We start from the raw sequence: 24078 nt of genomic DNA on the forward strand, positions 1-24078 counted from the left end.
AACCAGGACTGAATACAAGAGGGACTTAAATGGGGGAAAACTATCAAGGGATAATTACACCGGGCAGATGATGGAAATGACACGCTGATGGAAAGATTACCGGAAACAAGGGGCCGCGCGGGGCCAGGACATGGCACAAAGTGACAACAAAGGCCATGTGCTTCCACAACAAGCACAAAAGACATGGTACTGTCACGACCCTGTCCACACAACTAACAGCGTTTTGTTACTATTTTACCTTAATGCTCCCTTGTTACTATGTACAAACTTAAACATGTTTTTAAGACCGTATGTAAAAAAATTATGTGAACAAAAAAGCATTTTACAGACTACAAAACAAAATTTACAAAGACTTTTCTGTCAGTGTAAGTCTTGCACACGTCTGTGCCATTTTAAGTATATTTCTGAAAGAATGCATTCAAAATGTATAGCATTTATAGACAATCATAAAGCTTTATTTTAAAAGAAGTATACTAAAATCACACTTGAATGAATATCTTTTTTGTAAGGGCAGTTTGAATGCAGTAGACACAAGACTGTAACCGAGGGCCTGATGTCAGAAACGTCTAGAGGGTCCGGCGCAAGCCCCCCGGTAAATATGATTACAACTTGATGTGCATGTACAGTAATTCACAACAATACATCCGCCCAGCACACACCTCAGATGTGTTTAAAAAACACAAAACATCTTTCCATAGCAACTCTCAAGTCTTCAATTAACCTGATTGATTGTTCCAAGTATTTTAAGGTCAAACATCACGCACACAGGCGTATGTTTAGTTCGATGTCCCTCCGTTCTGGAGGTTTGCATGAATTCCTAACCCCAGAGTTGTAATTAGGCGTTTGAGTATATTCAAAATATCCAGATGTTGTAAACATGTCTTGTCAAATCATGCAACCAATTACGGTGATTCAAACCACAAGCGCTCGGAGAAAATGATTCCTCCTTAACTGTGTTTTACTTCTGAAAAAAAACCAACATGTATTTACATTTGTGAATTATTTTAAGAGAGCAGAGCTTCGTTCCAAATCTCATTCCATGTCATTTAAACCACTAAATGAAAATGAATTCTTGTTTTTTTTTCCATATGTTTTGCACATAATTCTTCCTTCAGCCAGGCAGACTACACAGAAGTTTCGACTAGTTTTGTGAAAATAAACATGCAGGGTGGGACGGTCGCATGAAAGGGTTCTGAACCGGTTGCCACGGTGATGGAGGCTGTAAGGTAGTGTGGTATAAATATTTGGCCCTTTTATTGGATTCGGAGCAATTTGATCGCACCTCAGAAATGTTTGTGTGTTACTCAACACTTATCCAGGCCTAAAAAGAAGAACGCCTGCCAGCTCGCGAACCTGAATTTCAGTCATTCAGAGGACAAGAGAATAATATTTGGTTTGTTAAACTACTACAAATTTGCAAGAATACTTATCCTAGTGGACTTTTAGTATTATTTGCTCCCTCTAGTGGTCATGTGTTGAGATCACAGCTGTGCCTGTGAGTAACATTTGCATTCATTCAATTTGATGCAAAGTGGACTTTACAGTGTACCTTATAAAGCAATAGTTCGAGACAAAAATAAAACGTGTCATTATTTTCTAACCCATGACTCAAGCCGTGTTTAAAACGTTTTTCTGTGGGAGAATTTGGCAGGTTCTTTTCAAGAAACACTTCATAATGACCACATCTACTAAACTTAAAATGTGGAACAGACCACAGTCTTGCCTTCTGTCGAATCTAATATATGTTTTCATACACCCAAACTACAAAATATAGATACGAAGTTCGGATTCATTATTAAACATTTAAACACACCATATTTACTCTTGCACATACACGCATCATAAAATACACGGACAACATACATGTGTGTGTTGTATTTTTATTGGCATCATTATTTTTTGATATAGTTTCCATGATATTTATATGCACACAGTTTCAGGCAGTGCACGGTAAATACTTTCTCATAGATATATGCAAACAAACATAATTGACACCACAATGTTCACGACCAGAAGAGGAAAATCTTCATCAGCACAACATGTGTTTATTATATCTCCTGCAGCGCTCTGTGAAATATTTCTTCTCTCACTCTCAACCCATGAATGAGACCTTTGGCAGTTTTTAACAGTATCGGCCAGTATTGTTTGTCGTTTTTTTAGGTTTTCTCATCCACTGTATTCACAGGCGCTCAGAGAAAAGCCAAAACTACTGTACATAGCAAAAGCAACGTTAGCATTACCCTGTTGGATGAACATTGTTTGTTGATTACTACCATCTGTGAATTGGAAAGACGGGATTAAAATTGTCATTTTTTCCCCCGGTGTGTTCAGAAGTATTGCACAACTACAAAAATTCCATCGTAAACTCTGGTAATGCTCAGGAATATTACTATATGCCGGTCTAGACTCTTTTGAAGAAAATCTTTGTGGCGTCGTCGGTCCGAGACCCGCAGCCGTGACGCTCGGGGTGATGTGGGTGGTTGCCAGGACATTGCTTTATGGTTGCCTTGCGGTTGCTAGGACATCTAAGGGCGCTTTCTTGTTGGCATAAGTGAAAAGAATCCACCCTGAAGTCTCTGTTTTGTTTTTCTTGTAATTTCATTATTTTCGAGGCAAACAGCTGCTTAGAAAAAGTGATGGCACACTTCTCGACCCAATCATTTCAGGTATTGTTTTTGAGCAGTTATGCACAGAGCTGTTTTTATTTTTAAGTACAACATTTTTTGTTTCATTTTGCGTTAATGAGAATGTGTATTCATTTCCTTAGGACGTCCCTGCTCACAGGATTGACATCTTGTGACGTACGACAGCACAAACAATAAATAAGAAAATCTGCTTCAGGTTTGTCTTTAAGTGATATATCATCGCTGTCCTTCTGAAACCTTGTATCGTCAAATGAGCGATAAAAACGTTTTTAATGATAGGATACTGTGTTGACAAGGTCACATTTGCAAAACCCAGTGACAAACATAAAGGGCGACTAATTATAATGATTTATGGCAAAACAATTCACGAAATATGAAGATACAAGGTTTGAAAAGGACATCAGCGATATGTATGTTGTATTTTTTGTGCTCCCCCAAAGAATGCTGGGAAATGCCGTTTTGTTGCACAAGTTTTGTGCATATTTCACAATGATTTTCATCTTAACATCGTTTGACTCGTTGTCATGGCAACAGCTGCAAGGCTTCCACAGTTGATTCTTGCATAGACAGACAGGCTGCCCTAATTACGTTTAATGGTACAGAAGAACATCATTGCGTCCTCACACATTGCATGTGATTGGATCAACGTGATGGTTAGATATTCGTAATATCATCTTAATAAATTCACACTTCATAAGACATCGAAACAGTATACGTCTGTTATATTGTGGCTTATATCCTGCTTTTCTTCTGCATCAAATCACACGGTGGCCATCAGCATCATTATAGCCCTCGCTCGCTCGCTCACCGCATCTTCTAATGCCTGACTTCAAGGTTGCTAGGAGACGAAACGGTGCATGTAATATCCCAATGCAACGGTCGATTTCCAGCTGACAGTTTTGCTTGTCTCAAGTTTGTGAAGCGACATCCGTTGTTCTGTTGTTCAATTTGTACAATTAGTATAAACCATAATGTGTAGCGTGTGTTTACAGTACGTTAGCTTTGTTCCACCTCGTATGGCTCACAGAGTTTCAAAATACAGAGTTCAATATTTTGTACTGTATGTCTGTTTTTAGGAGAGGGTCTTAAACTTGTAAGCGATGGATTTGTTTTGCGAGGGAAGACATTGAAAACGTGTTTTAAGTATGATGGAGTTATTTTAGTCTGCGTGATGTGAACACAGGTTCTGTGCACAAGACTTTTGAAGTCAATATGAAATCCAGCCGATTTACTGAACACGTGTGGTCTAGGTCTTCTTGTTAACAATAATAATATAGCTGATGTTACCACGTCTCTACTTTTCACCTCCTCTCCTCCAACCACCTGACTAAAATCAAATCAATATAACCCCATTCATTTCCAATCCATTCTAAGTAAAATGGGCTGGAAATGCTGTTTCATGTTGACTTTAAACTCGTCCAACACAAACCGGTTTCTCGAAAACAACCTCGGCGACTGCCGTCTCGTAATTCAATCACGCCTGGACTCCAATGCTGGTTTTCGTCCTCTAGACGGACACTCAGTCCTTTCGTTTAAACAGCACAAGACGGAAAGATATTGTCAAAAGGTAGCAGAGAGATACAAAGGTATCATCATGATGTCATAAATCACCATTATCGTACTTTGCGAGCTCTCGCCAGAAAGAGTCCCAACCTTTCAATCTGTCGTCATGGCACCTGCTCGGACCTTCTGACCAAAAATCAGCTCTCAGCCAATGTGACGGTCACGCCGTTCGCAGCACCTGTCGTTAACAGCCTTCCGATTGGTTTACCCCGAAATCTCAATCATACGTTGGTTACTTGTTAAGGGGTTTGTTGACCTTGGGAGTCCCGGTGCTGTTGCCGTTGGCGACACTGAGCGTCTGGACTGGCGTTGCGTCAGTGTCCGTCGCAGTCTGGCCGGCTGTTAACGTGGCAGTGTCGGGCTCCCAGAGGAAAAACTCGTGCAGGAGGGTGTTGACCGTCTCGGGGCATTCCATCATCACCATGTGACTGCCTTCCTCGATCACTTTCAGAAACGCAAACAGGAGGATCTAGAAATAAAGATGATTATGGTTAAGAAGTCAGTTGCATTAGATTATGACAGTAAAAGGGTTACAGTATGAAAAACTATATTAAAAGAGTGATATATGTACTATGTAAACATAATACTTTCAAACGATTCAATCATAAACTTTAAATTGAAGAAATGGCACCACAGCTCTATGACATACATAGTCATGTTATCATGTAGTGCACTCCTACATAAAATGTATAATAAAACATAATAACGTGTCATATATAATTTATAAATATAAATGTATTAATGTTATTGATGAATGATAATCATATACAATGTATAAATAGATTATAATCTATAAATGAAACGTGTTTTATATAATCTGTAAATACAATTTGTCTAACAATGTATAAATGAATTCGCTAATACAAGTTGCAAATATTCTGTTTCTAATATCATTTAGAAATAAAATGTGTCCAATATATGTGGATGTAGATAAAATTTGACATATTAAACATATTTTATTTATAAAAGTCAAATTTTTTTACAGACTATATTGGACACATTGTATTTAAATATGTAATTTGTAAATATTATGTGTGTAATCTATAAATATAATGTGTTTTAATATAATCTGTAAATACAATCTGTCAAATATAATTTAAAAGAATAATGTGTCTATTAAAATCTATGAATAAAATGTGTCTAATAAAATCTGTATCTACAATGTGTCTAGTATAATGTATAAATAAAATGTGTTTAATATCATTTAAAAAAATAATGTGTCTATTATAATCTATAAATATAATGTGTCTAATATAATCTGTAAATATAATGTGTCTAATATAATCTTTAAATATAATGTGTCAAATAATAATGTGTCTAATATAATCTATAAATATAATGTGTCTAATATAATCTATAAATATAATGCGTCTAATATAATATATAAATATAATGTGTCTAATATAATCTATAAATATAATGTGTCTATTATAATCTATAAATATAATGTGTCTATTATAATCTATAAATATAATGTGTCTATTATAATCTATAAATATAATGTGTCTAATATAATTTATAAATATAATGTGTCTAATATAATCTATAAATATGATGTGTCTAATATAATCTATAAATATAATGTGTCTAATATAATCTATAAATATAATGTGTCTAATATAATTTATAAATATAATGTGTCTAATATAATCTATAAATATAATGTGTCTAATATAATCTATAAATATAATGTGTCTAATATAATCTATAAATATAATGTGTCAAATATAATCTATAAATATAATGTGTCAAATAATAATGTGTCTAATATAATCTATAAATATAATGTGTCTAATCCATCCATCCATCCATTTTCTTCCGCTTATCCGGGACCGGGTCGCGGGGGCAGCAGTCTAAGCAGAGATGCCCAGACATCCCTCACCCTAGACACTTCCTCCAGCTCTTCCGGGGGGACACCGAGGCGTTCCCAGGCCAGCCGGGAGACATAGTCCCACCAGCGTGTCCTAGGTCTTCCCCGGGGTCTCCTCCCGGTCGGACGGGCCCGGAACACCTTCCGAGGAAGGCGTCCAGTAGGCATCCGTAACAGATGCCCAAGCCACCTCAGCTGACCCCTCTCGATGTGGAGGAGCAGCGGCTCTACTCCGAGCTCCTCGCGGGTGACCGAGCTTCTCACCCTATCTCTAAGGGATCGCCCAGCCACCCTGCGGAGGAAGCTCATTTCAGCCGCCTGTATCCGGGATCTTGTCCTTTCGGTCATGACCCAAAGCTCATGACCATAGGTGAGAGTAGGAACGTAGATTGACCGGTAAATTGAGAGCTTCGCCTTGCGGCTCAGCTCTTTCTTCACCACGACGGACCGGTACATCGACCGCATTACTGCAGAAGCTGCACCGATCCGTCTGTCAATCTCCCGTTCCCTCCTCCCCTCACTCGTGAACAAGACCCCGAGATACTTAAACTCCTCCACTTGAGGAAGGAACTCTCCACCAACCTGAAGTGGGCAAGCCACCCTTTTCCGACTGAGGACCATGGCCTCGGATTTGGAGGTACTGATTTTCATTCCAGCCGCTTCACACTCTGCTGTAAACCGTCCCAGTGCATGCTGAAGGTCCTGGTTTGAAGGGGCCAACACGACGACATCATCCGCAAATAGCAGAGACGAGATCGTGTGGTCCCCAAACCTGACACCCTCCGGCCCCTGGCTGCGCCTAGAAATTCTGTCCATAAAAATTACGAACAGAACCGGTGACAAAGGGCAGCCCTGCCGGAGTCCGACATGCACTGGGAACAGGTCCGACTTACTGCCGGCAATACGAACCAAGCTCCTGCTTCGGTCGTACAGGGACCTGACAGCCCTTAGCAAAGGACCACAGACCCCATACTCCCGAAGCACCCTCCACAGGATGCCGCGAGGGACACAGTCGAATGCTTTCTCCAAATCCACAAAACACATGTGGATTGGTTGAGCAAACTCCCATGCACCCTCCAGCACCCTGTAGAGGGTGTAGAGCTGGTCCAGCGTTCCACGGCCTGGACGAAAACCACACTGTTCCTCCTGAATCCGAGGTTCTACTATCGGCCGTATTCTCCTCTCCAGTACCCTGGCATAGACTTTCCCGGGAAGGCTGAGAAGTGTGATCCCCCTGTAGTTGGAACACACCCTCCGGTCCCCCTTCTTAAAAAGAGGGACCACCACCCCGGTCTGCCATCCCAGAGGCACTGTCCCCGACCGCCACGCGATGCTGCAGAGGCGTGTCAGCCAAGACAGCCCCACAACATCCAGAGACTTGAGGTACTCAGGGCGAATCTCATCCACCCCCGGTGCCCTGCCACTGAGGAGTTTCTTGACTACCTCAGTGACTTCGGCTTGGGTGATGGACGAGTCCACCTCTGAGCCCTCAGCCTCTGCTTCCTCAATGGAGGACGTGACGGTGGGATTGAGGAGATCCTCGAAGTACTCCTTCCACCGACCGACGACATCCCCAGTTGAGGTCAACAGCCTCCCACCTCCACTGTAAACAGCGTTGGTAGGGCACTGTTTCCCTCTCCTGAGGCGCCGGACGGTTTGCCAGAATCTCTTCGAGGCCAGTCGATAGTCCTTCTCCATGGCCTCACCAAACTCCTCCCAGGCCCGAGTTTTTGCCTCCACAACCACCCGGGCAGCAGTCCGCTTGGCCTGCCGGTACCTGTCAGCTGCCTCAGGAGTCCCACAAGCCAACCAGGCCCGATAAGACTCCTTCTTCAGCTTGACGGTTTCCCTTACTTCCGGTGTCCACCACCGGGTTCGGGGATTCCCGCCTCGACAGGCACCGGAGACCTTACGGCCACAGCTCCGAGTGGCCGCTTCGACAATGGAGGCGGAGAACATGGTCCACTCGGACTCAATGTCTCCAGCCTCCCTCGGGATCTGGTTGAAGCTCTGCCGGAGGTGGGAGTTAAAGATCTCTCTGACAGGAGACTCGGCCAGGCGTTCCCAGCAGACCCTTACAGTACGTTTGGGTCTGCCGAGTCTGTCCAGCTTCCTCTCCTGCCATCGGATCCAACTCACCACCAGGTGGTGATCAGTTGACAGCTCCGCCCCTCTCTTAACCCGAGTGTCCAAAACATATGGTCGCAGGTCAGATGAAACGACCACAAAGTCGATCATCGACCTGCGGCCTAGGGTGTCCTGGTGCCACGTGCACTGATGGACACCCTTATGCTTGAACATGGTGTTCGTTATAGACAAACTGTGACTAGCACAGAAGTCCAATAACTGAACACCGCTCGGGTTCAGATCAGGGGGGCCGTTCCTCCCAATCACGCCCCTCCAGGTGTCACTGTCGTTGCCGACATGGGCGTTGAAGTCCCCCAGTAGGACGACGGAGTCCCCAGTCGGAGCACTTTCCAGCACCCCTCCCAGAGACTCCAAGAAGGTCGGGTACTCTGCACTGCCGTTCGGCCCGTAGGCACAAACAACAGTGAGAGACCTAACCCCGACCCGTAGGCGCAGGGAAACGACCCTCTCGTTCACCGGGGTAAACTCAAACACATGGCGGGAGAGCTGGGGGGCTATAAGCAGACCCACACCAGCCCGCCGCCTCTCACCATGGGCAACTCCAGAGTGATGAAGTGTCCATCCTCTCTCGAGGAGTGTGGTTCCAGAGCCCAAGCCATGCGTAGAGGTGATCCCGACTATCTCTAGTCGGAACCTCTCAACCTCCCGCACCATCTCAGGCTCCTTCCCCGCCAGCGAGGTGACATTCCACGTCCCTAGAGCTAGCTTCCGTGTCCAGGGATCGGGCTGTCGAGGCACTCTCCTCCGACTGCCGCCCGATCCACAATGCACCGACCCCCTATGGTCCCTCCCGCACGTGGTGAGCCCACGGGAAGGCGGCCCCACGTCGCTCCTTCGGGCTGAGCCCGGCCGGACCCCGTGGGGAAAGGCCCGGCCACCAGGCGCTCGCATACGAGCACCGACCCCGGGCCTGGCTCCAGGGTGGTGCCCCGGTTGCGCCATACCGGGCGACGTCACGGTCCTTGTTTTTGTAAACATCATATGGGGTTTTTGAACCACTCTTAGTCTGACCCGTCGCCTAGGACCTGTTTGCCTTGGGAGACCCTACCAGGGGCATATAGCCCCCAACAACATAGCTCCTAGGGTCACTCGGGTACTCAAACCCCTCCACCACGTTAAGGTGGCGGTTCAAGGAATAATGTGTCTAATATAATCTATAAATATAATGTGTCTAATATAATCTATAAATATAATGCGTCTAATATAATATATAAACATAATGTGTCTAATATAATCTATAAATATAATGTGTCTAATATAATCTATAAATATAATGTGTCTAATATAATCTATAAATATAATGCGTCTAATATAATATATAAATATAATGTGTCTAATATAATCTATAAATATAATGTGTCTAATATAATCTATAAATATAATGCGTCTAATATAATCTATAAATATAATGTGTCTAATATAATCTATAAATACAATGTGTCAAATAATAATGTGTCTAATATAATATATAAATACAATGTGTCTAATATAATCTATAAAAATAATGTGTCTAATATAATCTATAAATACAATGTGTCAAATAATAAAGTGTCTAATATAATATATAAATACAATGTGTCAAATAATAATGTGTCTATTATAATCTATTTAGATAATATTTATTATCTAAATATGTGTCTAATATGTAAATAAAATGTGTTTAATATCATTTAAAAAAATAATGTATCTGTTATAATCTATGAATATAATGTGTCTAATATAATACAAATATGATGTAAATAACTTATAAATAAAAGGTTTAATATCATCTTAAAAAAAATGATGTATCTATGAATATAACCTGTATAATATAATATTATATAAATATAATGTCACTAATATGTCAACAAAATTTGTATAATACAATCTATAATAAAAATAATGTGTCTAATATAATCTGTAAACAAAATTTGTCCAATATAATGTATCAATAAAATGTTTAATATCATCTTAAAAAGGATGTGTCTTATATAATCTATAAATATCATGTATCTAATAACATCTATAAATATAATGTGTATAATTTAATTTATAAATGTAATAGATTTACAAACCAAGGGATGTATTTAAAAGAATCGAAGTTCAGTACAAAGAGATGCCAGTCTTTCATTCAGAGCACATCTGTGCGTGCACATGCGTAATGCCTCTGTCCTCATAAACAGCCCATGAACAACACAGAGACCCTGTTGTGTGCTGGAGGAGAGCCGTAGAGTTCTGAGTGTGTTTCTATTCTCATTTTCTTCAAATACAGAGAGAGTCTGCATCCCCATTCACATGCAAACTACAGAGTATTCAACATTAAGATTATAGTATACTGAAGCCATGTGCCCAGATGTGGTGGATAATATCTGGTGGATCTGGGATAATATTAATGCAAGGTTAAAGGTAACAAGTGTTAAATGTGTCAACCAACCGGTTTAACTCCATTTACGGGGGATTTCCGCCAGTATTTGACCAATTCTGACCAATTATAAATGCACACATACTGTGGTGTAAATACAAAATGTTGGTGTAATTTCACAGTAAACCTCTCAAAGTTGCGTACAACACGCCTGAAAGTGCAAGTAAGAAGCCAAACATGGTGTTGAGTTTGCATGTAGTGTTTTGTTCCGCCTCCCGTGTTACGCATCGCTATATCTCAGCTTCTGATTCGACTATTTGGACGAATGAAGGGTCTACATGGAGGTCAGAGACTGAGATTCAGTTTAATATGTAGACCTATCTCATGTGGATAGACAGAGGTTCAGATATTTTACTGCATTTTTAACTATCCAAGCTTTATTTCACGTTGCTGACGCGGCACGTTGATGGAAGACGTTGAACTTTTAAAACCACGCACATTTTGTGCTTATTTTATAGAAAACAACCTAACGAAACAGATTACTGAGCATTAGTTGCTACGTATAATGGTGGGATGCAGTTATTTGCTTAGACATTTGATGGATGTGTTATTTCATACATCATAATTCATTCGACTTGCATTCGATCTGTGGTAAAATATCAATAAATCCAAGTGGAGATCTATATTCTTTGAAATAAGAGCTTTCATTTGATTTATAACTTGATCATTTTGGACGCATTTGAGCGTTATGAAGAATGTTCATGATTTTTTTAAAGGGGTTATAACATGGGGATACGATGAATTTCAGCCTAAATAAGTTATCTATGTCAGAAGAGACTCTAAGCTTTCAAATGATAACACATATGATAGTTAGAGTTACAGAAATACATGTAAACATTAAGGGAAAACCTTAATGAAGTAATTTTGGACCCAACATATCGCTTTCATTGCATTCTAACCACACAGTGAAAGTGAATGGTGACCGAGTGAAGAATGTCACACAGGTGGAACAAACCTCAGCCATTCTCTGATCCTCCTCGATCGGCACGAACTTGTCGAAAAGGCCGTGCACCAGCAGTATGGGTACGGTCAGCTCGGCGTGATAAACTTCATCCCCCTCCGGCCAGTACTGACCGCTCATCATCGCTCGCAGTACAAACGGAGACACGTTAAATGCGTTTCCCTCTTTGAGAAGCTGTTTCTCTTTAGCACCCTGCCTCGCAAAACCAGCTCTGTGTGGACGACCAAACAAAAAAAACAAGATCCATATTGCGAAGTACGACAGACAATAAACATGTAAGTACAGTTTGCAACATTTGGGTAGATTTGATGAGAAATGTTGGAGTTCCTTTCGAGATCTTCAACAAATCTGAGCTCAGTTTGACACATTGTTTGTCATCCCAAAGAAAAACCCTCAAATGTATGTTGTTATGATAGGTGATGTCTTACTTGAGGAAACTCCAGGCCAGACAGGGAGACAGACAGTGCAGAACACACGATGGCAGCTGGAAGATGGAACAGAGACTGGGCTCCAGTGCTGTCGGTCCTCCTCCGTTGATCATCACCACCTTATGCACCTGCTCTGGATACTCGTGTGCCAGGAACGTACAGAACGACACCCTTCACAGGAACACAACACACCTCAATGATGATCACTAAAACAACAGGTTTCTCTCAACTACACACAATACCAGTCACACATTTACACAAACTGCCCTTAATGTGCTTCTCATAATCTTACAAAAACACTGAAATCAATTGAAAAAATCGATGGAATTCAAGGAAAAAAGGAAAGTTTATTTATAAAAAGCCCCTTTTTCCATAATATCGTATTGTTGGAAAGCAGCTTTACGTTTCAGGAGAAAAAGAAGAAAGAAAATAGAAATAATATAAAACCGAGAAATTATATCATACATGATATTGTGATATTTTGTACATTATCAAACAGGCATATTCATACATGCCATGTGTTAAAAAATGCAGGAATTTCTGAATAGAAAGACGAAACGATACACTATATGGACAAATGTTTTGGAACGACCTCATCTAATGAACGCTTTGACTACTTTTCATTTCCATGAGCACAAATCTTAATGCTTGACAGCATACAATGATATCCAACATGACAAAGCACAAAGCAAGATTCAGAAGAAATAACTCTGTCTTGTGTGGATGGAAGAATTACTGGAATAGATAAACATGTTTATTAGAAGGAAGTGTCCCGATACTTTTGTCCATATAGTGTACATCCATTTTATTTCAGAACAACAGCGTACATCATGAGTAGGTGCATGTATACATTGATGATTTGGAAGTCAAGTTTATGATATGAAAATGTCTCGCTCACCCGTATGAGTGGCCGATGAGAATGTTTCGTTTTCTTGCATATCTCTTGAATATGGCACGGAGGTCCTCTGCCAGAGCGTAGAATGTGTAAGCCGCTCCTATCTGTGGGGCGGCACTGGCACCATGACCCGCCAGATCAGGAGCGATGACCTCGTAACCCAGCCGTGAGAAGAAGTCCAGCTGACTGCCCCAGATGTCCAGGGATCCGCCAACGCCGTGAATGAAGAACAGCGCCACGTCCGCGTGCGTCCCTTTACAGCTGCTGATATGCCGCTCCGTATCGATCAGTACGGTACGCTTGGGTCTCCGGCGTCTGCGTCTGGGCGGAGGTGCGGGCTTCTGATGGTCAGAGGTGGGAAGAGGCGGAGCAGGTTTGGGATCCGGGGACGGCGGCGCAGTGGTGTAGTCGGACAGCTCAACCTCGACCGTGCTACACTGTTCCACGTCTCCGTTCTGACACTGCAGGATCTCGGAGTGCAGAACGTCACCCAGGTTCTCGATCACCAGCTGTCCGTTGCGGTATACCGTGATCTTGCGTTTGCAGTGGACGGCGCCGTCTCGTTCCGGGCGCTCTTCTGTCGTTGCGGGGCGTTCTGGGAGGATGTGACGCACGCGCAGCACCCGACCCGGCTTCACCTCCACGAACTCGAATCCGTCGGCCGGCTTTCCGTCAGACGACTCGACCGGCAACACGACGCTGGTCTTTCCCATCAGACAGCAGAAGATGCTCTCGGTGATGCTGGTCAACATGCTGCTGGTTCACCTGTGAACATACAGCCACAGTTTCTGCTCGGTTTCTGCTCTCAAAGGTGAGGTGTGTATTTATTCTACTTTAAAATACTTTCTCTTATAACAACTCATAGATTTAATCTCCTAAAACAGTCTACACTGCGGCTAACTTAACTCTAAAGCTTTAAAGCGATATTGTTTTACTTAAAAATTTATTTTATAGCTCAGGAGCTCTGTTGTTTCTCATTTAAGTATCAACCTAGTCTCAAACGTCAAGGGTGTCTCTCTCGATCTCTCTCTCTTTCTCTGAGTGTGTGTGTGTCTGTGTGTTTTCATGGCATCTCTCTCATACGGAGCTCACAGCATTAACAGCAGTGCAGCGCTGCTTTTGTGCAGAACAGCACACAAAGACCGATGGGGATTCAGCAATATCCACCATAACAAAACAACAGCGTTAGCTCAAGTGCAGTGGCATATCAATCCAGAAAAAAATCACTTAATACTGAATCACACGGATCTGTTTCCTCATCCTGTACCAAACTGTGCTCTTTAAAGGAGAACACCTATGGTAATGCAAAATATATGAAAATATTGTGGTGTGTATGAAAAAAAATTGACAGATGTTGATCTTTTAATGTTTCAATGATGTCTACTACACATCAATGATATTAAAAAGTGAGATTCTGCCAAAATCTCTTCTTTCATGTGTCTCCTGAGAAAAAGAGTCTCAGAAATGTGTCTGCCATAAGAGTTTGAGAAGAGATGTCAACAACGTGTCAAACTGAGCTCAGATTTTTCAAGTCTGCGATCAAAAGTCAATATTATTGAAGAACTCGATATGAATTCAAACATTTCTTATCAGATTTACTCAAATCCAGATTATTTGTCCTCTTCGATCTACATTTCTCTTTATTACTCACAGATTTAAGAGAAACATATGAGACTTAAATGACACACAACTGAGAGCTCCAACAATTCTCCGGTGCTATGAGAGAGCAACATCTCTGGAAAGATACCCAACTAACGTGTCACTAATACATCACTGGAGCTATAAAAGATCAAAGCGTGAGATATGAGATGAAATATAATAATGGAAATGGAATAATACTGAAGAGCGATCGCAGGCGCACACAGTGAATATGGCAACACATTTTGCCTATTGCTTTGGATGTTGGCAGTGATATCTGAGCAGAGAGGATGCAATGATTCACATCATGACCTAGACACAGATCTATATATAGCCCGGCCTCCTCCAGCGGCCACACGACAACATTGATACCCACCATACAAATGAACAGAAGTCTGTATAGTATTGTATAGAAGTCTTTAAATATAGCCACACTACAGGCTGTGTGACATTAAAACTGTATTTCAGCTCAATGTGTGGAATGACAAGGAATGAATTATTAGTGTGCAGTCGGTCAAACAGTCACGGAGCCAGAGACATTTGTCCTCGATTAGTATTTCATAGTCTTGTTACTTAAATTGTAAATGATCTTCTTCATTGCGTGTTTATATAAAGTACTGTACGTGCCGGTGGGTTTCTGTGTGGGAGAGACAAATTATTTTACATTTCTTACAAAACTTCAACTGTACAAATGGTTTAACTCTGAAATGTTTCCTTGTTTTCTTCACAGTGAATCCAAGCAGACAGCCTCCATCTCTTCTTGCGTTTGATGATCCAAAGATCAAAAATAAACATTTAGTCATTGTTTTTCACCCTCGTGTTCTTCAAATCCACGATAGTTCGGAGCCAAAATAACAATCGTGTTTAAAAATGTTGTTTTGTCTCTTTTATTTACAGAGGATGCAGACATCAATGCTGTGTATTTCAAGTTTCTTTAAGACGCATGAAGGGGTAAAACACTTAAATATAACCCATTATTCAAAGCTAGATAATGGCAAATAATGACAATATGATCATTTTTGCATGAACTTTACTCTATGTTATATTATCTATATCGCTCTGGACCTCGCACCTGCTCTACTTTACCCAGATTCATGTGAGGAGCCGTATACATTATTCAGACCCAATGAAAGAAGGGTTTCTGCAGCTATGTATAATTAATAATAATATGAAGTGCTGCAGAAAAACATTGACCTGAAATGTACAGTCTCTTAAACATAAAAGAATATTTACTATTATAGTGTACAATAATATGTACAGTGTTACATACTTCATGAAATACTTCTGAATAACATACTGAAGTGACTCAGTAACTTGAAGTTAGCATGTTCTGATTTTATTGTGAATTGTCTAAATACTGTATTTAAGGATAGTCGCGTTTGTCCAGCGCATTATCGACGCGTGAAGATCTCCCGGTGTGATTTAAGGATTGCTGTTTTTGCTGGAAAGCTCCTCTTGCCCTGTTGGCAGTCTCTGCAGCTGTTAATGTGTCGACTTCAGCATCCGCACGAAAATCAATGCCGGCGCTCATTCTGTTACGCTACATCTCTGAATCGATGGAGTCGGGCCTTGACCTTTGAACAAAGACCGGCCCAAAGAAAACTTAAGGTGAGGACTTGTTTTAAATGCCATATGACCAAACGGATATTTAGAGAGCCTAAGGGTGGCCCAGGAAGATGTAACAATGTTTGTATTTAAGTTGTGGATATTTGGGAACTATAACATTGGCTGACCACCATTCCTACTGATCTCATTGCTGTACACCCAAAGCGCTTTACAATCATATGAGGGGGGGTCTCTCCTCAACCACCACCGGTGTGCAGCATCCACTTGGATGATGCGACGACGGCCACAGTACAACAGCGCCGATGCGCTCACCACACGCCGGCTAAAGGTGGAGAGGAGAGAGTTATAGAGGCAATTTAGAGGATGAGGATTATTAGGCGGCCATGTTTGACAAGGACACCGGGGATCTTTAATGACCACAGGGAGTCAGGACCTCAGTTTAACGTCTCATCCGAAGGACGGAAAGCCAACCGAGTCAAATGGGAGTTTTTTCACACCAGGGTAAAAACAGAGAGACAAAAAAATATTTTGGGGTGAATGAAATATCCCCTTAAACAATCCAGAAGAGACCAGGAGGAGGTTTTAAACACAACAGCGAGCGATGGAGGAGAGAAATATTGATCTGGTCCAATTAGCTTAATGATTCTCCTGTATGTGCCGGCGCTGTTTACTGCATCACACACAAACTCATGAAACACTGGTGACATTCACGTGTGTATAGAGAGAAAAGAAGAACGCAACGAGAAGTCGTCCGTCTGAATGTCCACGACTTACAATAATACTAATGTCATTTACTTATTAAATGAAGCCCCAAGGAAGCTTCCAAAAATCCTTTCAGACACCCAGTAAGCAAACCAATAATCATAACTCCTATTATTGTACTCCTATACAAAGTCGATGTGTTCCGTCTCCGTTTGTACCAAATGTCCTTCCTTTTCAAGAGGCGTTTTGACATACAAATCAATCCTTTATCAACCTATTCCTACACAAAATAAACACAGAGCAGCTCTCTGCATGCATTGGCCCACATTCGTTGGGTGGGAGTGTGTTTTGGCTTGTCATCACTTGGTCTGCATTGCAGACTTGGAGTGTGTGGGCAGAGACCGAGCTGAACAGTTCATTGCTTTACTAACCCACAACAGGAACACTCCGTACGCTCTCCTCGACATTAAAGCATGTTTACATTACATTGGCGTGAGCTTGTATATAAAACTCAGCATTGTTTTAAAAACGATGCTGCACAAGACATCAGGAAACACATCTCTGAAATCCACAGTTACTTTCTTACTGTCATCCTTTCTTAATTCGCATTCCAGTGAACAGGTTGCCGTGGTTTCTTCCTGCGCAACATTGTGACATTTGTAAACACATCAATGACTTTGATGGATCTGTTGCTGCGCAACGCGTGCAGCAGAGATGCGCATCACGGCATCGCAAAATACTGCATGAAGAATTGGCTATCAAACATAAACATGCATCCTTAATATCATTATTGTACATAATCATATATGATTCTTACCTGCAACGATGCTCTGAGACGAATGGGATTAGGATACGCACTAAATGTATAAGATGCGCAATGGTTTTGTTTTTTTTCAAAGATCTACGTATCTGTTGCGTTTAGCACAGTGATGTTAAGTAGTCGGATTCTGCAGTGCAGTCGAGAGATGCTCTTCGTGGCAGATGTGTGGTACCGAATCAAATGCGCGCGCACGCATCCTGCCGGTGACATCCAGCTGTCTGCATCTCAGCATCCTCACGGCTGGACGCTTCTCCACACCAGTGCGCTTGTTTTCTCCTGTGGTCGGTAACCATGTCTCGGTTCGTTTTCGGCTTGACTGACACAGCTCGGAACGAACTGCGAGGCTCGGCGGATGCTGACCAATGGAGTGGCTGCGCTTGCTGTTGCTAAGCCCAGACGGGATGTAGAGCAAGAGAAGCTCATACGTGACACACAAACATATATGTCGTGAGGCTGTTGTGCTAAAAGCATGATCGGTTGCCTTTTAATATTCTGAATTAATTCAAATATAAATTGTGTTAAATATTGGCAAGTAAACATGACTTTTTTCAACAATGTTTCATCTAAGATTTTAATAAAAATACAATACAATCATAAAATGTATGTACAATTACATGCATATTTTATGCAAAGAACATAAAGGTCTTTAATTTCTGAGAAAACTAAAATGAAACGAAGATTTCAATGTTAAATGTTTAAAGTAAACATCCTGTTCAACCTTAGCGTTTTAAGAATTTGGCACTACAACAATGCAGCGCACGGCACCACGAGATCCCTTCACTGACATCTCATGTGAGATTACAAAATTCTCTCAATTCAATTCAGCTTCACAGTCTCTCATCTGCGTGTGCACCACGAGGTGTCGATGACTTTATGAAGAATATATTGTCCATTTTAATTCTTCTCCACAATGGGGTCTCCGTATGCGCAGTTGCTCTCGATGGCAAGATTATACCAGTGGCCTTGACCACCTTTAAAGGCACCGGTGACAATTCTGGCCCAGCCCATCTCACCCTGCGAGACATAAAACACGACACCCGCTTTTATTACGTGCAGGACTGAACTCATTCAACGGACGCTGATATTTCATTTAAAGATTCTATGATAAAAACTGTCTGTGAAAAGCAATTACCAGGGTCACCCATCGAGGACGGCCGCATACACAAACCCAACTATGTTTTACAATAAGGTGTAATGTCTAAATATCAACTACATACTGCACATTCAATATATTGTGTCTGCTTATCCAGATTCCCAAAAAGTGCAGTCATGTACAGTACTTTTTCTTATCACTTATAGCTCCAAAGAAACATTATTTGGTTATTTTGTAAGAACTGCATTTGTGTAAAAAAACTTCAAAATGTATCCATTCTAAAGATCATGTTTTTGTGGAAAAGCTAAGCAGATAAGAGTCGTCGTGTTATGTCACTGACCCAAAACTCGCCCCAGGAGTTTCTGACGATCCAGTATTCTGTTCCGTCTTCTGTGCGGTCCCATCCCGCCACTGAGATGATGTGGTTTGGAAGTGACAGAATGTGAAATTCAGCAAAAATCCCTCCGTCGTACGCCTCTAGACCTTTAGTGGCCATTATAGCACAGCTGCAACACAGAAAGAAAAACTACAATACAATAACAGCATCATGGTTTAGTAGTTAGTGCATACGGGTGGCGCGCTACCCTCTGATAATTGGTGGTGGCGCCACCGTGCTGTACACTCTTAAAATGGACGTCTTCATTTAACATATTACGTATTATTTTGAAGACAGTTTTGGTTTATTTTTAACACAAGAAATAACAGAGAGAGCACTATTTTTAGTTAGTGTTTTTAATCACATAGGGCCCTATGGTACATCTGCTGCAATGCGGCGCAACGCACGTGTTTTTGCTAGTTTCAGCCCGACGCAGATTTCCTTTTCCCGTTCTGCGGTGCTTTGTTTAAATAGCAAATGATTTGCGCTCATTTGTGCGCCCATCGGTGTTGGTCTTAAAAAAGAGGTGTGCTCAGGCACATCGTTGGCGCGTTGCTATTTTGAAGAACTGTAGACCAACTCAAACCTGGTCTGAAATCTAAAGTCAATGGCGCAATATTTGTGTTCAATGTTTAGTTATTTAAAGAGCGCGTTAGGAATATGCGCCTATAGGCACAGTGCACGTAAATTTAGCTCATTACACACAATAATGCCGAATATTTATAAAAATGAATTACAATGTATAAGATTATAATTGTGGACATAAAGATAAAAATCAGGCGCATGTGGCTCTTAAAGGGAATAGATTGACACAATTGGTTTATTGGACGTTAAGCCCAAAAAACACCCACCCATTACTTATTAAGAGAATCCGGACAACCCGTTTAAACCATGCACCCAAGTGCGCCGACAATTATCCCGCCGTTAAACTAACAAATTGCTCAAATGTTGTCAATGTTTGATTTATTTACCGTGAGCTTCCCCTAAATTCCCTAAAAGCACGTCTTAACCAAGTTTTTTCTGTATTTTGTACCATACACCTCATATTTTAACCCGGTCCCCTCACGAAACGTAAGTTTCCTTGTACATCACATTTAGACACTATCGTATTTTGTGGTGTAATACTTGCCTGATTGGTCCATGTTTGTAGATCTCCGCTTTCATTCGCTCTCGTCCTCTGATGGTGCCGTAATCTCCAACTCTCCACACCGTGTAGTTTTGAACGATGGAGCAAGAGCCGTATGAACACGTGCCACACCGATTAAATAAGTTGCATTCTGCAAACGCACATTTATACACAGAGTGACTATTATTGCAGTACATTTGTTTGTATTTTGTACAAACATTTTGTGTTTTCCAAGCGATGGTTGACAGTGCAAACGTTCTTTCTTTGGTTACTTTGTGGTTGCTAAGGTGGGTTCAAATCTTATAGCTGATCATTTCGAAAAATACTATGAGGCATCATTCATGCCTGAACAGCACAGAACCTTTAACGTGTCAAAGTTTATTAATCAGGGTTTGAGTTTCAAATTTCTTGTCTTACTTTGGTTGCGAGCTTGATAATTGTTGCAGGTCTCATCGGGAATGCCCACATCATGTGCGTACTTATAAACACTCAGATGATCTCCACCATTACATGAGCCGGCATCTCCACAGTCAATCACATTCTGTACAGACAGGTACGCAGAAGGCCACGCCCCCTTTCTCTTGATGTTGATGCGATCTGATTTGGAAGGAGGGAGAATAACACAAGATACAGTTTGATTCCTATTTCCCCCAAATAACTTTGGAACCTAACTGCACTCTTCCAAGGTTAATAGTCAAATAAAAAATGTATATAAAACATTTCTGTTGATCGAAATCAAATCAAATATAGGCTCAAATATTATTTGAAAACCTAAATGAAAATCGTAAATATTGCATTGGCAATAAACTGAAAAGAGTGGAATCTGAGGCACTCAAATTAAAACTAAAAACTAAATCTAAATTGTAATAAAACTACAATAAAAAAAAGAAACTATCATAATTCTGTCTGTACAATACTTTATATAACTGTAATAGAATCACTACTGCGTTCCAGAGATGAAAACTCGAGTTTAAACAGAACACAAACTTTATTTGTTAATAGTGCTGTATAATAAAAAAACGAAACTATCATAATTCTGTCTGAACTCCAGAGATGAAAACTCGGGATTAAACATAACACAAACTTTAAATTTATACACGCACTATAAACAAATAAAGAAATACTAAAATGACAACAAGAAAACAACTTAATAGCTCAAATTAAACTAAAATTAACATTAAAAACTAAATCTAAATTGTTATGAAACTACAATAAAATGATGGAGTTGCAAATGTTCAAGTGATTTAAAAGAACTACAAAATATATTTATTAAACATTCAAATCGAAGAACCTTCACATGTAAGTGCTAATCTGTCCTACTATGCAAAAAATAACAAGTACTTCAAGAAATAAATCTTTCTTCTTTACTCTACTGTACATGTCACGAGTGCACTCGAGCTGTTGGTGGTCTCACCTGCGAGGGCGCTGGTGGCCCCCATGGCCCAGCATGAGCCGCAGTACTGTGGGATGTGTTGGTTGCGGGTGATGCTCACATAGTTTTGACCCTGGATGTTGCGCCAGTCCCAGGAGGCGGGGAGATCAGAGACATTTACATATTCATGAGCTCTGGGATATGACCTAGAAAAACATTACACCATCAGTCAAAAAAACCCAGAACTACAGGTTCCATTTTTTGGTTTTGGTTTCATTTGTAGTAAAACCCAAAGCAACCGCAAATTGACCGTGGCCTGACCATGCATGGTATTTGTAATAAAACTACAGTTATGCAAATGGTAATCTGAAAAAACATGAATCCTTTACTATAGTAAAACCATGGTTTGAACTACATGTGACTTTCTAAACAGTGTATCCTTTCAGCAATTTTTGTTGAAGGTACTTCCTATTCCAATCACAAAAATGACTGCATCATGAGACAACAATGATGGTTTAATATGATAATACCATGGTAATGCTATAGTTATATATCTATATATACTATATTCGTTTATCATATTTACCCAGGACTCCACATTACTTCAATACAACCATCACATGTTTTCTGCACATCATGTATAGGTTGGATGACCACGTAAACAGCATGTTATATCAAAGTACACCACATATACATCAGATACCATCACAAAACCTTTAGTAAGGATGTAATGACCATAACCCACACAACACACGCGCAGGGGCGCCGCCAGGAATTTTGGGCCCCATGAAAAAAAATCTAATTGGGCCCCCTCTGTGCAGCTCTAGGACCTAACTGTCCAATCAAAAGCTTTAAATAACTCCAATCAAAGGCTTCCAACTGTCTTGCTTCTTGTAGTGCGATACTAGTACTAGCAAAATATTTACTCCTGGTGATCTGTAAATGCAAGTCTACATACAGTATGCAGTTCACTATTTGATGCAAGATTAAAAGCCACCATAAAAATGTCCATTCTCAATGTATTTTTATTGTAAAAATATTGACAGATTTAAAAAAAGAAAAAACCTAAATATATATTAACTTTTTAATCAAAATAAATTAACATCATCATCTCAAAACAATGAAAACAGCTTTTTTTTAACTTAACTGCACATATATGCCAACAAGAACATAAAGTTGACGTGTAAAGCGGAATCTCCACATCAGGGTTATTATAGTGCTACAGATCAAGTGATCACTAAATCAATAGGTTTTTTAGGTTTGGAATATGGTCGTAACAAAACTAACAGTACCAGTGTGACATCAAATTAAAAGGTAAGTTAACATGGTACAAATAAGAACAATGGAAATATATACCAATAAATGACACTAACACTACAGAACATTGACCCAGATGACCTATAGTTCTGTATCATCATCATCATCACTTGATTACATACATTAGATAGGATAGATTTGTGTGTGTGTCTGTGTCTCAAATAAATTGGACTTCATGATGGGAATAATAAGGTCTGTATCTATAGATGTCATTTAACGGCCAAAATTCACTCTAAATGAACGCATCAAACTGGATTATTTTAATATTGTCTGTAACCTACATGCAGGTTGAGGTGAGCTACTCATTGTTTCTAAATGCATACAGACAAGAGCTTCTTTTTATGTCATAATGGTCATTATGTGTGAAAAACAATTTTGTTTGATTTCTGTCATTAATAAATATTCCACTTTATTTTTGTCATTAACACAGTGCTGCTCACCTTCTTCACTGGGTGCAGTTATGTACCACTCAGACTGAATGCTACACACCTTTCTTGGTGAAAAACTGGGTTACAGATTGACACCCTTTCTTTTGTCTTTGCTCTCTCAATTTTCTTTCTTTTCCTTTTTTGAAAAACAGATTTTTTACTACGCAACATAGTATCTCTGTTTCTGACGCGACGCGACTTTCTGCAACTAAACACGCGTCGCTGATGACGAGTGCGCTGAGGCAGGACCGAACCATTTCATGCAGACACAGGGGGGTGCTCGGTCATTTAACTTTTTGGTCCATTGGGGATTTTTAAATTCTATTGCCAAAATACGTTAAATAAAAGACATCCTTCATTGATGATTTATATAGTGTATAATATAATTAAAAATTATTTAGTTTTTACCTATTTGTTGGTGCCCCTGGAATTGTCCTAACTTTTCCCCCTATACGGCGCCCATGCACACGCGGCGTATATCTTCGTGACACGCTTTGTTACAGCGAGTAAAACACTTTAAAGAGACGTTACACGTTCATACTTTATGAATGAAGGTCTGATGGGTTTGTAGCACGAATCTGATATCAGCTGAACATCATGAAATCCTTTCACGGTCACAAACACGCGCAACAAAACTGACAACCGAAACCAACCGGACGCCATGCTGAACATTAAATGAGACTTTATCGCCCCCTACAGCACTGAGTACACATTACAACGGCTGAATCC

At 40.6% G+C, this 24078-nt stretch overlaps 2 protein-coding genes across 4 annotated transcripts; both read right to left on the reverse strand.

Annotated features, from left to right (window-relative positions):
- Positions 1-1885: 1885 nt before the first annotated feature.
- abhd8a (abhydrolase domain containing 8a) lies at positions 1886-17899 on the reverse strand. Its single transcript, XM_079453119.1, has 5 exons — positions 17635-17899; positions 12915-13676; positions 12017-12187; positions 11583-11799; positions 1886-4677 (listed from the first exon to the last, which is right to left on the reverse strand). The coding sequence occupies exons 2-5, from the start codon at positions 13661-13663 to the stop codon at positions 4441-4443; spliced, it is 1374 nt and encodes a 457-aa protein (XP_079309245.1). The 5' UTR covers positions 13664-13676; positions 17635-17899; the 3' UTR covers positions 1886-4440.
- A 135-nt stretch (positions 17900-18034) lies between these two features.
- LOC306891617 (cathepsin Z) lies at positions 18035-24078 on the reverse strand. 3 transcript variants are annotated; one of them, XM_079451982.1, is made up of 6 exons: positions 23891-24078; positions 21647-21810; positions 20650-20829; positions 20236-20383; positions 19071-19236; positions 18035-18651 (listed from the first exon to the last, which is right to left on the reverse strand). In XM_079451982.1, exons 1-6 carry the CDS (start codon positions 24019-24021, stop codon positions 18532-18534), a joined length of 909 nt encoding a protein of 302 aa, XP_079308108.1. In that variant the 5' UTR covers positions 24022-24078; the 3' UTR covers positions 18035-18531. The 3 variants fall into 3 exon arrangements, with proteins under 3 accessions (XP_079308108.1, XP_079308109.1, XP_079308110.1); XM_079451983.1 differs by having other exon boundaries at positions 18169-18651; positions 23758-24078; XM_079451984.1 differs by lacking the exon at positions 23891-24078 and adding an exon at positions 23362-23555 and having other exon boundaries at positions 18187-18651.

The sequence above is a fragment of the Barbatula barbatula genome, assembly GCF_947034865.1.
Source record: "Barbatula barbatula genome assembly, chromosome: 3".
Lineage (NCBI taxonomy): Eukaryota > Metazoa > Chordata > Actinopteri > Cypriniformes > Nemacheilidae > Barbatula > Barbatula barbatula.

Excerpts from the sequence above, each read along its gene's own strand:
- LOC306891617 (XM_079451982.1), bottom strand. The coding sequence starts at position 24,021 with ATGTTCAGCATGGCGTCCGGTTGGTTTCGGTTGTCAGTTTTGTTGCGC. Across the intron at positions 21,811-23,890 it reads ATCAGACCTTCATTCATAAA|GTCATATCCCAGAGCTCATG; the intron begins GTATGAACGTGT and ends ATGTTTTTCTAG. Across the intron at positions 20,384-20,649 it reads TTATCAAGCTCGCAACCAAA|AATGCAACTTATTTAATCGG; the intron begins GTAAGACAAGAA and ends GTGCGTTTGCAG.
- abhd8a (XM_079453119.1), bottom strand. The coding sequence starts at position 13,663 with ATGTTGACCAGCATCACCGAGAGCATCTTCTGCTGTCTGATGGGAAAG. Across the intron at positions 12,188-12,914 it reads CTCATCGGCCACTCATACGG|GGTGTCGTTCTGTACGTTCC; the intron begins GTGAGCGAGACA and ends GTTCCTGTGAAG. Across the intron at positions 4,678-11,582 it reads AGGATCAGAGAATGGCTGAG|ATCCTCCTGTTTGCGTTTCT; the intron begins GTTTGTTCCACC and ends CTTTATTTCTAG.